The 13,216-nt window shown below is 39.5% G+C and overlaps 1 protein-coding gene across 2 annotated transcripts; it reads left to right on the plus strand.

Moving 5' to 3' along the window:
- Positions 1–1,442: 1,442 nt before the first annotated feature.
- On the plus strand, positions 1,443–11,277 carry LOC143432750 (organic cation transporter protein-like). Of its 2 annotated transcripts, none has more exons than XM_076909620.1 (8): positions 1,443–1,782; positions 5,977–6,160; positions 6,615–6,873; positions 9,492–9,790; positions 9,868–9,980; positions 10,168–10,382; positions 10,556–10,904; positions 11,100–11,277. In XM_076909620.1, exons 1-8 carry the CDS (start codon positions 1,460–1,462, stop codon positions 11,275–11,277), a joined length of 1,920 nt encoding a protein of 639 aa, XP_076765735.1. In that variant the 5' UTR covers positions 1,443–1,459. The 2 variants fall into 2 exon arrangements, with proteins under 2 accessions (XP_076765735.1, XP_076765736.1); XM_076909621.1 differs by lacking the exon at positions 1,443–1,782 and adding an exon at positions 4,695–4,839.
- The last annotated feature ends 1,939 nt before the right edge of the window (positions 11,278–13,216 follow it).

The raw sequence follows: 13,216 nt of genomic DNA on the forward strand, positions 1-13,216 counted from the left end.
GCCACGTTGTAGCGAATAAAATTTTTAACACTCTAATTTATATCAACTTATGAAGTACTTTATCAAATTCGTACGTTTAGTTTTCCTAAATATATTTCTATTTAAATGCAAGTAATAATATGAGGAAATGATTGGTACCTCTAGCATAAACTAAACGCTAGTACTTTCATTATACGATACGTTCAATACGCCTACACCACATGCACATACTTTTATTAACGGTTTTTGCCATTCATTATCATTCAACATGACAATTCCTTTATCCAACAGATTTTATTAAATAGATCAACAATGTTTTGTTAGTCTCAGTCAGGTAATACCAGTTACAGAAGCCATAATGGCGCATCTATGTCCCATTTTCATATAAATAAAAAGAAAATTAGCAACTTGAGAAATAGAAATAATGAGCAGAGGAGAAAAACTATTAGCGTCAACGAGCATAAGGTCAGACCGTTTCTTGCAAAAAGTCTCGTTATAGGTGCGCATAATTCAGTGAATCACTCGACTGTTTACTTTTCCTTAATTATAATTTGCAACGGGTGCTATAGCAGAATCAAAAATGGAGAAATCATGATAAAACTAGGGTGTCGAAGGACAAACGCAGCTGGCTGTTAGCTTTCGCGTTATTAAAATAAGTACAAACCCTTCCACGAATGTAATTCATCAAATAAATATAGACTCAAGGGCAAGAGTTATTATATTGTCGAACCAACATCCGCTTGGTAGTTCTTGTAACCAAAGAAAAAGGGGTGTGTGTGGAACCTTGCAAGGCTTAATATTAATATTCCGTTATTCATTCTCGCATATGTTGGCAATATTAAAACGTGTTACTATTTTTTGAAAAATCATACACTTTTCAGGGCCATGCGCGATTGACCTACGCCGCACGAAGAAAAGGAGGGAAGCTAACGTCCTCCCCATTAACCTGCCTCTAGTGAGAGTGCGAAAAGAAATTAGCCGAGCGCCAATGAGGAGGATGATTGACGCGATCCGCGTTGTGTTCAATGCCACTTGCAGAGCACTGAATTCAGCTACCACAGGGAAAAGAGAGGGAGTACGTCTCGGTCGGTGGCTATATAGCCGGTTACAGGAGTGATCGTTTCAGTTCCGAACACCTCCGTCAGGATTTGTCCACTTTTTTCATCCTCCCCGTCGTGATCAGCCAGGTCAGATCTGGCTCTACTCCAATCTCAGACGCTGTCACGGATTCGCGCGACGTCGACGGTAAATAATGTCCACGTGGTCGATTCGTATCTCTGAAACTGGCGGAAGCTTTTCAACTCTGGAACAAAGAGCTTAGACAGAATAAATACAGGATCATGCATTCGGGACCGTAAACGTAATCCGTCTCGCGGTCTGTTCGAGCGCGTCGTTTAACCATCGACCGATCTGCTGATACCGAAGAGAAGAACGATAAGAAGATAGTGATCATTGACAAAGATAATCGATATCCAGGAAGATGCCGCCGCAAGAGAAGTTCGAAACGTCCGTGCATTTGAAGAACGATCAGAACAATAGTGCGGCGAACTGTCAGACCTCGACGAACCCTCGAGTAAGGGAAGCTGGTGGTAGTGACGGGGAGGAAACGAAGGAAATGGATTTCGACGAGTTGTTGCCTTACGTTGGCGAGTTCGGTGTTTATCAGAAGATTCTCTTTCTTCTGATGATCCCGTTTGCTTCGTTCGTCGCGTGGGTATACTTCTCGCAGATCTTCATCACGTTGATACCGGACGAATACTGGTGCTGGGTACCGGAACTGGAGAACCTCACAGTCGATGAACGGTAAGTGAAATGCTTCGATGCTTCGTCTGGACGGAGACTGAAATTGGATAAATCTATTGATTGGAACCTTGAATGAACGCTTTATTTAGCTCCTTAAAGCCGAGATTTTATTTCCCAGCATTGTTTGCCGCCGTTTGTTCGCGTTTAATAAAAAGAAGTGTAATTGTAAAAGAGGGCACATAATTTTTTGTTCATCCGCTTGGTAATTTTCTATAATCACATGTTAAGGAAGAATTGATAATGATGTAGGTTGAACTCGATCAATAGTTGCACATTGTCGGCTCCAATATTTACATCCTTTACTGAATGTTTGTGTAACAAATTTATTTGCCAAGAGTGGCAAATTGTTACGTGCATTCCTGGTATCATTAGGATGTGTATCTTTGCTTTATTGTGCGATCAGTTATATCAGTTTACTGTTTGATAACAACGTCTGCAATTATTAAAAACGTTTACAGCCAGTTGTATTGGATCCGTTCTATTGTTTGATGATAATTACAGAGGAAAGAGGATCTTGCCGCTTCGATTCGTGAAAAGCGATAATTTATTTTACTGTACATTTCCGTATTTATTCATTCTGTAAGTTAGTAATTCGAAAATTCTCTCTCAGGATTTTTTTACACTTACTGAAGGATACAATACGGACTAAGTTTTTTGAAACATTTTAGAAGATCCTCGAATTTGTGGCAAAGAATTATTAGAGTACTCAGGAAGTTTGTTTTCAAAAAGTATGATTTATACTGCATTTATAAGAAATGAAAAATGTTCTTGTTGCAAAGTATGAACTTTTTATCCAATTGTTTTATATTCTTATCAGAACTTTAAATGTGTCAACGCAATATCGTCTTTTTTCTGCGCGTGATCTAAAAATATAATCTAAGAATACGAGGGCAGATGCAAAAAATCGATAAACCGTAGTCGGATGCTGATGAAAAATGTGATCGGATTACACCAAGCTCGAGCTTGCGTGTTTAATACGTATCGATTAATGAAAAATACTGGTACGGGACGATGGAGAGCGATGTCCAACATCTATTTTACAATTCAAGGATGACGACGAGTGTCTCAACTACTTAGATGAATACTTTTTCCCATGAGTGTATTGTTGTTGCGAGTTATCGATCAGATCACAAAGAGAACGATTTTTTATCATAACATGCTACTACCTATGCAAAGTTAATGTCTCTTTTAGAGGACGCTATATCTATTTCTTTTATACTTGCCATCGTAATTTTTTCTGGTTCTCAGTAATTGGCGAATCAATTTCTAAATGAAACTCTACTCTTCCATAATGTTTGGCTCGTTTCCCTATCGTTCTACGATTTCAACGACGATAATCCTGTCGAAACACTTGCGCACTGGCACGCCGTTCTCCATCTAACTGTAGGCAGAGAGAGAAAATCGTGACCAAAATGGAAGGAAAAGGACAGCGACGAATTGTTCTTTAAGATGTAAATAGACTGCACCTTCGGTTCTGACGTAATCGTTAACTAGTTAATGGAACTTTGTTTCTAAATCCGGAGTACGTTCAATTAGACGCAAGTGGTAGCTTTATCGTGGTAATTGATGGAATATGACATTCAAAGTGTAATTTAAATGTTACACTTTTGTCTAGAATTCCTTACTTTCCCTATATCGTTAAACTTAATTTGGTGCATCTTCATACTGAATTACCGTGGACAAGAATGGCGTACGTTCGTAACAATAAGTTGATATATGCATTTTCTACATTCATTACTTGCGTATATTCTGGAATTACATATTTTTCTACCTACTTTCCATTCGACATTATCGATCTCCACGTTACCCCTTCTTCTAGCGACACGAAACTACGTGGGACCAAAATGGCGGGTCTTCGCGCCAAACAAATCCATTCTATCGATATTCTATCGAGTCGAAACACGATCGAATATTGAAAAGAGAACAGTGAATTCCTCAAGGTGCAAATGAATTCCACGTTCGTTTAGCGGCGACATTGCAGTTGTGGGTTAACAACCTTCAATGTTATTCGAATAATGCAACGTCCCGAGCAGCCGGTAGCAGCTCGTAAAAATCTCAATAAAACACGTTCCTCCGGTGAACGTATGTTACCGCGAGGCTTGGAGTTTGTTTTATTTTTCCCCGCTGTCCTCCTTCCTGCGGTTTGTTGCATAATGGAAGCTTTTGCTTTATCTGAGATACGTCGATACACGACGAAACGGGCGGGCTTTCTTGTCTGATCGTGTTAATTTATCTGCAGCCACGACCGCGAGCAGCGTCGCGACGCCGTAGTTAACGTGTCACCGTTCTAACTTAATGACTTTCCGATCTCTACGAAACAGGAATCCTTGTGGTACGAATCGGTTATGATCATTTGGGGCTTCTTATTAAAATAGCCGTGCAACGCAAAACTGTTGAACCCGAAGGTAATAACTTCGAATAAAGAGACGGTTCGAATTTCTAATTTATGCAGGATTTTTAAAATAGGAATCGCGTTTAGCAATTTCCAGGCAAGAAATCCAACGCCTATGATACAGTCATCAAGTGAACTTTCAACGGTGTTCCAATGAACAACTGGAAACGACTACCTGTTCATCTAACACACGTGCCACGATTGCACCATGATTCTTTATTAAGGTGTTTCGAGAGCCGCAGGATGTTGTGTCGCAATCTGTTCGCACAATGCACTCTGGATTAGGTTCCCAGCTGGTGCACATTATCGTATCGACGGTGTGTGGAACCTTCGTGCAAGTAATGAGAGCGTGAACGCGAAAACTCACGTCCAACACTCACGTAACATTCGGTTAGATACCGTTCGATAGCGTTTAATTGCGACGAGTAGCACGGGATGCTGACAGTTTTTTACGTGTTAAAATGCTGGTGAAAGATGCACGCTTGCACGCTCGTACAATTACGGAAAAATGGCAGACGATGAAATGGTCTCGGGCGATGTAATTAAAATTTCAGTGAAACCGTGTCCGTGTGAATCGTTAATGATCGTTGGTATCGTTCGGACGGTTATTCAGTTGTTCCATGTGGTGAATAATAACGCAATTTTCGTTGCAAGCTATTAAAATGGTAAGACGGCCGCGTAGTTATTTTCTACCGCATAGAACGATTATGTGTTGGAGAGATTGTGCTCGAGGAGAACGGATTAGCAAACAATGGTTTCGATTACAATTGTTGAAAGTTTTTGATAATATGTTAATATAATAACAACGCACAATATATAGCAATTGCGTCACTATAATTGCCAAATAGCTAGTTTGAAATGATGCGCAATTTTGTAATCGCATAGTAGCTTGAGCCATCCGCAGCTAATGTTTAATTCAATATGGTGGTATTAGGATTCAATTTATGGTTTCAGTCGCGATACATGATACTGCATGAATCCAAGAACGAGTACAAGAATTAGAAAAAATTGTTCGAATAGCTAAAATGCTGCGAGTTGTGAACAACTCGCGAGTCTTGTTTTAGCGCTGCCTGGCGAATCAATGGCGGCCTGTATCTACTTTGGATTGCACGAACGTTTTTAACGATAAACTTTCCGCAACTTTGAGAGTTTCATGAATGAACAAAGACAAGCTGTCGTCGTTTCGATCTCAATGCCACTTTTTTTTCTGATCGTTGCTCGCTCTTTGTAAGCATGTAACGGTGAATCGAGGATGAAAAATACAGCGTACGTGCGCGTAACGCAATCAATGTCGTCGTTCGTTCACTTCTTGCACGCAAAGGTCAGACAACGCACGCGATTAATCGTGATACTTTGAGATGTTAATAGACGAGAGTGACATTATAATTGTAAATACTTATTCTTTCGACGACAAAAACTTCATACTAACATAGATTTTTAAATTATTACTATTAATTGAATTTGTGCGACAGTAATTCTAATTCTCTAGTGTCATCAACGAGTTAGAAAATTTGGTTTTTAAAAAAGAATATTGTACATTTGTCTTGTTAACCTTTAAGGGAGGAAGATTAATCACTGCATCAACCTGATTACGCGAAGCAACTTTTTTACGGTGAACGCAAGTCAGGTAACCATGATCGATCAAAAGTAGCTAACAATCGTCGACAAGCAAATCGACAGACTGGTATTAATCTGAAAACGTATCCATGACCTCTCTCGCACTTTCTATAAAATCTCGGAAGCAATGTTAATCATTCACCTGTCGTCGATCGTCTACATCCTTTTCTTCGTGTTCGTTCCAGACGCTCGTTAGCGATACCTGTCGTTGGCGAAGGTTACTCGAGATGCAGCATGTACGATGTAAATTACACGGAGATCCTGCTCAATGGAAGCCACGCGACTGGCCCATTGTGGGCAACGAAAGCTTGCCAACACGGATGGGAATTCAATTACAGTACGGTGCCTTACGCAACCGTGGCGACCGAGGTGAGATACAAAGCGTTCGTTCCACGACTTCCTCCTTTCGAGCATTCCCCTTTTTTCCCTTCTTCCATTCCTTTTTTCAATCATCTTTATTGCACTTTAATCACGCCGCTAAACGAGTTACGCTTGGTAGAAAGGTTTCCACAAGGTCCTCTTACTTTTCGAACGATGCGGTAGAAACGATAGACCTATTCTACTTAAAACCAACCAAGACATTCGAGTCGCTTCTAAGAGTCTTCACTCGCTCGATTCCAGCGAACCTGGTGTTGTTCTTTCATGGAAAGGAGAACTTTTCCTTTCGTAGTTCCACGCTACCGAAAGAGAGCAAAGTCTCTTCGTTCCCTTGCCTCGATGGGAACGAAAGAACGCGTTTCTTTGAGATCTCATAGTGAGATCTCACTACGATTGCCGTCACCAGGCACCATGTAAACCATTCGACTCTAGTTCTCTATTTCAGCTGGGATGGGTCTGCCAGCACGACGCTCTGCCGACTATGGCTCAAAGTATCTTCTTCATTGGCGCCATTTTTGGAGGACTGATCTTCGGATGGATCGCAGATCAATACGGGAGGATACCAGCTCTGATTGGGGCCAACTTGATGGGGTTCCTCGCGGGGGTGGCCACCGCGTTCACCGACAGTTTCTGGCAATTCGCGTTGTGCCGCTTCTTCGTTGGATTCGCCTTCGACAATTGCTTCACCATGATGTACATATTAGGTAATTGAATCTTTTATTTCGTTCCTTCGTGCTTCTGATTGTTGCGCTTCGCGCTAAACGGCGTCTATTCTGTTTTTCTTCGACTTTTTGCCGGGTTCATTTGCATTTAAAGATTATTGCGCGAGGACAGTTAAGGTAAGTGAGGTGAGTATATTCCTTGGAACTGGAGGAACATAGAAATTTACGTCAAGTAAATCTTACGTCGGTAAGGTGTGCGAGATAATGCTATACTCGTTAGTCTATTTTTATGGTTAATTTACGACTGATCCTTCTTCAAGTACGTTCCTTCGAATTATCCTGCGCGTGCAACGTATATAACAGACGCAACTTGCGTTTCTCTCTTCGATTGGAACCAGTTCCATGCGATAAATTGATTATTCAATCAGGAATATTTTTAGTGGGTCGTTCGTGTAATTAAAATAAAATAAATAATTTACATCACATCTAACACCAGAGTTAATCTAAAGCGGAGACATCCTTAATTGCTCAAACGTCCATTCCGTCGTTAAACAAGTGCAGTACATCATCGTCTCCATAAATTTACTAGTCTCCAGTAGAAAGTGAGCGTAACTGTATAGCGAAACATCCTTCGCGACGTAATTTCGACATAGAAAGAAGCTACGAGTCGATGCAAAACCAGCGTTGCGACAAACGGGACGATTTGTTAAACTAATTATCGAATGACAACATTTCACAACTGCGAAAATCGAGACCGACGAAACCCGGGTGGCGTGCATTAACCGTGACTCGATGACTCAAGTCGAGGTTGGAAATATTTACGACTTGTTCTAACAGTCTAGAACTAGGCCAAGTTGACGGAATTCGTGAGCTTGTCGGCTCGTTAATTGCTAGTCAGTCGGATTTCCTAATTGCCAAGGTTGTTCATTGCTCGATCATGAATGATCGCACGGGTGTTGTATTCTTAGTAGTCAGACTTGAGAAATTTTTAGTTCTGAATTCAAATTCGAATTTATCTCTGATGTATTACGATGTTTCGTGATTTTGCATGATTCTTGCTGATCACAACAGTCGTAAAATTGATTACTAATCGCGGTAAGCACGTTTCAAATATTTCATGAAAAAAACTGATAAAAATTAAAACTGATAAAAATAGGAGAGTGATTTATCAAGACTGGACTGTAAATACTGGACACTTGGACTTAACATTTTTTCTTAGTGCTACATTTTTTTATGCAATTTACTTATGTACTATTTTTTTTAGAACGAAACATGGGTGAGTGAACGTGACAGCATGATCGATCCATTCGAATGTCGAACGTATGTTAATTTATGGTTCCGACAAAGCCATACATTGATTACAAACGAGATAAACATTATTAATTCGCATCGAGCGCGTAACAAGTATTACATCATCGAGGTCGTTGGTTTGTAAATAGCGATATTCCCGGTTTTGCATTAATAAAAAAATAATCACGCGACGTGGAATCGTACGGTTCTCAGTGATGGATTGTGAAAGCTGTGAAAATAAGCTACTCCTTTCTATGTCATTCTTAGATGAACTTTGATTCATTTTTTCATTATCGTCTATAGAAATAGATGACAATATCGGTAAACGACGAACAATGTATTTAAAAAACCACGTATTGGAATAGAAAGAAAAATTTGTTCGATACTGTTTCTATCTAAACGATGCGACTTGAAGATCTTAACTCCTAATTTTGTGCGAAGAAAATGCTAAATATTTCTGTTTGTTCTCCCCTTTATGTAAACGATATCCTTCAAACATACAAACAGTAGAATTGTGCAAATGAAATTAATTACGAAGAAACTCGAGCTCTGTGTCACAGAACCGACTTTACATAATCCGAACGCGAACATGTTGCTCCGTTACACGTTCTAAGACATATTTGCATTTAAATTAAATTGAGCTTCACAAAGAAACTCGAATGTTATCCAACAAGTAGAACGGGTCAGCGCGTTTTTAAACGAACACATTATTTATTGTTATATATAAAGAGAGAGAGAGAAAGAAGGAGAACGTTACGCGAACAGTAGTACCATATTCTGTCATAGCCAAGTTGCAGCCGTTGGTATTCGTGACTTCTTCAATAATGGCAACCAAGCACGAGAATTTTAGATTTTCGGTTTTCATGGCGGACGACAGATTAAAGCAATTAAAGATGATCTTGAACAATTAAGTTGATGCTCGAGTGACATTCGTAAGGCTCGAATCATAGGCGAAATTAGCTGTCTCGTGGGCACGTGTAATAACTTCGGGACTGGGACTTAATTTCTTGATTGTGTAACAGTGCAGGAAGTGGTAAATACGTGGAAATTTATCGCCCGTGAACGACGTATACTTTGTACTCACTACAAAACAGGGAATAATTGTTCTTAACGAAGTAACCACGTTAGTCATTTAATGCCGCTTTGTTTTTGACCCGGAGTTGCTTTCAATTATATAGCTGCAAGCAGTTTGTCTTCGCTGGCCATTGTTGGCTCTCTTTCTATCAATATTACAATGTTCATGATGCGTCTCAGGAATTGAACTCTTATTTAAAGTGCTCCTTTACAACTTCATCTTTTAAATTTGTATATTGCTGAACATCAGGTGTTTGCTAATGATTTCCTTTTCAATATTAGTTCTCTTCTTCCAGTATTGGAATACGTTGGACCAAAATGGCGTACGTTCGTGGCGAATATGTCAATAGCTATGTTCTTTACGTTCGCGGCATGCGTTTTACCTTGGATCGCCTATTTTCTGGCGGATTGGAGGATGACTTGTATCGCCACCTCAGTTCCTCTCGTTTTGGCCGTGGCGACGCCATGGTTGGTACCGGAAAGCGCGCGATGGCTGGTCAGCCAAGGCCAAGTGGACAAAGCTATCGAGATCTTGGGCAAATTCGAAAAAATAAATGGCACAAAGGTGCCTGACGATGTCTACAAGCAATTTCGAGTAAGTAAATCCAGTTAGAAATACTTCTCTCTGAATTTTCTTCGTGTTATTAATCAGTGTAAGTTTTGGAACAACAGGAAACCTGTGCCAGAATATGCAAGGAGGAAGAAGCGGATAAAACGTACTCCGTTTTGGATTTATTCAGATCTCCACGGCTACGGAATATCACTATTTTATTTATTATTATATGGTAGGTATTGCTATCTGATATAGTTCGTAAAAAATTTGAGTTTCGCTACGTTAAAATCTCTGCGAATGTTCGTGCAAAAGTAATTCATTCAACGACACGTGTTATTAATGGACGAATTATTTTATGAAAGTTATATCACGTGGAAAAGAAATGTTTCGAAGCTCATTAAATGTTTGACGTACCGTAGGATGGCGATTTCTTTGGTGTTCGATGGTCACGTACGAAACGTCGATAATTTAGGCTTAAACGTGTTCGTCACTTTCACGATTGCTGCAGCAACGGAATTGCCAGCGGACACGTTCCTCACAGTCGTCCTTGATCGATGGGGCAGAAGATGGCTGGCGTGTGGCTCCCTCGTTATTTCCGGTATATTCAGCATCTGGGCATCCGCTGTTTCCAATAGTACGTATATTTTTTAAACCAAGACCTTATTATATATATTACTAAGTTATTATAATTTTTTTATCTTAACACTAAGTTCAATAAGTTATAGAGACGCTTAGTAATCTTTAGCACAAGTCAAAATCAATTTCCACTTTTGTGAGCAAGAAGTTAACGTCGAAGAATCTTTTCAGATATTTATGCAGCCACCTTGGCTATTCTGGGCCGATTTTGGATAAACATTTCGTACAATATCGGCCTTCAATACGCCGCTGAAGTGTTGCCAACCGTGGTTAGGGCTCAAGGTGTAGCTCTGATACACATAATGGGATACGTCGCCAGCATCCTGTCACCCTTCGTGGTGTACCTCGATGTCGTTTCATCGATTCTACCCCTGCTCGTATTGGGCATTCTTGGTATCATGAGCGGTCTCCTCACGCTGTTTCTACCGGAAACGTTGGACAAGGACCTACCGCAGACGCTGCAGGACGGTGAGGACTTTGGGAAAAATCAGAAGATGTGGGACGCCCCTTGTATCGGAAGGTAAAAATCACAACTAAAAGGAAGTGTGTTCGATCTTCTTTTCTTGAAACGAATTCACGGAACTTGAAGTTCAGGACTCAAGCTCTCTGCTAAAAATAAACCTTAGAAGGGTATTGGACTATTTTCTTTTTTGGTTTTGGTAGAAGGAGAGTTATATTCATGAGCTGAAAGTTCGATTGTTTCTTCTTGATTTAGGAAACGCGACGCGGAAACACCACCCCCCGCCATGTTTAGATCTATCTCTAGATGCAGCGTAAGGAACTCGATGAGGGCGTCCCTTCGTGGTGAGCCTTTGAAGAGCAGCATGATACGAAGATCAAGCGTGAAGGCCAAAAAGGGCGAAACCTCGGATACGCAAGTGGAAAGATTGTAAAAATATATTCACCACGAAATGTCTGACACCTTGATCTCGAGATCGGAATGATCATTGAAAGATGTCTTCCAGAACCGTGTAGCACTGACGCTGACCAAGTTACTCGATCGAATAAGCGCAGGTCGTTCAACCAAAGAAGAAAATCGAAAAACACTCTCCTTCGTTTTTATGGAAATCATGAACATTCTCTTATGCTTCTTTTCTTCTATTCTTTCGCTTTCGTCACGTAGGTAACAGTGAAATTGTACATTTAAAGGCGAAAACGTGGTTAGAATAGCTTGGCCAGCCTGTCGTGCAACCACGGATCGTGTGTATATAATGCATGTAAAATTTCTAGGTCGATGTTAGAAATCGCTCTGAGATCTCGGCGATGCACGAGAGCGTCGGACGACCGAGGTGCATCGCGAGTATTTTTATTTCTCTGTAAAGCGTTCCTACGTATTTTGTAATAAAAGCAACGAAAACCACATTGAAAGCCGTCGAGCTTTTCGCAACACCTGTCCTTTGGTCGATCGACTCGACAACACGAATAAGAATCAGGATTATCCTTCTATAGTACCCAAATGGATCTCGTGGCGTCTCCATTGACGTCTGCATCGCTATATGTATTACTGTACGAGGTGTTCCCAGAGCCGACGTATAACTTTAGAAGATGTGGTTTTCTGCGCAGAAGTGGATTGAAAATGAAAAATGAACTTTTTCACGCAGAACTTCATTTGTTACGAAATCGTTTATTTGAACGCTTATATTATACACTCATATGATGGACAGTATTTGATGATATTTTCGACTTGCTATTGCATGAGAAACTACCTGTAGCATGATTTTTAAACCACCCAGTACATACAAGTTTTTTTCCATGCTTGTGAATGGAAGTTACTTTCCACTTATCTTATTAGTCGGAAATGTATAATTGCCTCTGAAAATAGCAGTTCCAGCAATCCCAATGTTAAGTTTCAATAAATAAGAGTTCGCGACCTTTTTGTCAATGTTATCCCTGATTAATTAATTAGCGTAACGTTGGTGGTGATCGTTACCATTGTTTAGCGACAAGTGGTATGGGTAAAGCTGTGTATAAGGAGTTGTATCGGCGTTAGATGGGTGATTAATCTTGTGTCTTGATATGTACAAGTAAATATGTCTGTATTCCATCACAGTTATGCATTGTATTTTCCGTATCTAAAATATGAAAAGAATGTTGCTCGTACGTAGTTTTTTATCTTTCGTAGCTTAAGCAGCTATCACTTATTTAAGTGGATTTAAACAAGTCTTAATATTACTCCTTTAGGATTGTGTAAATACATTATGATCTACTATTATTAATTTTTCTAGCGTTAATTTATATTCTTTTCTTATTATCTCTCGTGCTATTTTTTATCTTCGGTATGGTGAATTGTTACCACTTTAGAATCAATTGTTTATGTTTGTAAATAGTATTATTTTTTTGTTGTTTCAGTTTTATAGATATTCATTTGCACTGGAATTGAAATCTGCACGTTATTTTTAGTAACGACTGCGATGATATCAATAATAGAGATTATAAATAATCCTTTGTGATTATTCTGCATTAATAAATTTATTTTATATAAGAAGATGAGTATTATTGATATCGAATGTCGTAAATATAGAGGATATCTAATTTTAAACAATATTATTCAGTATTATCTATGCGACCTACTTGCATGAAATTATGTATCGTTTATGATGTGTAGATTGACTAAATTGAGACAGCCTGCACAATAAAATGAACTGTAAATACTTGGTCTAGTTCTAGATTATTAATCTGGAGTAATCTGTACGTATTTTTAATCAACACCGATCTATATATTAACCACAAAAATTTACAATTGCAATAAATGTCTACCTTTGTTACTCGGAATAGATATTACTCGTAATTAGCTAAATTTAAATTAAAATTGTCGAAACTATTCCCAAGTAC

Source organism: Xylocopa sonorina, chromosome 2, assembly GCF_050948175.1.
Source record: "Xylocopa sonorina isolate GNS202 chromosome 2, iyXylSono1_principal, whole genome shotgun sequence".
NCBI lineage: Eukaryota > Metazoa > Arthropoda > Insecta > Hymenoptera > Apidae > Xylocopa > Xylocopa sonorina.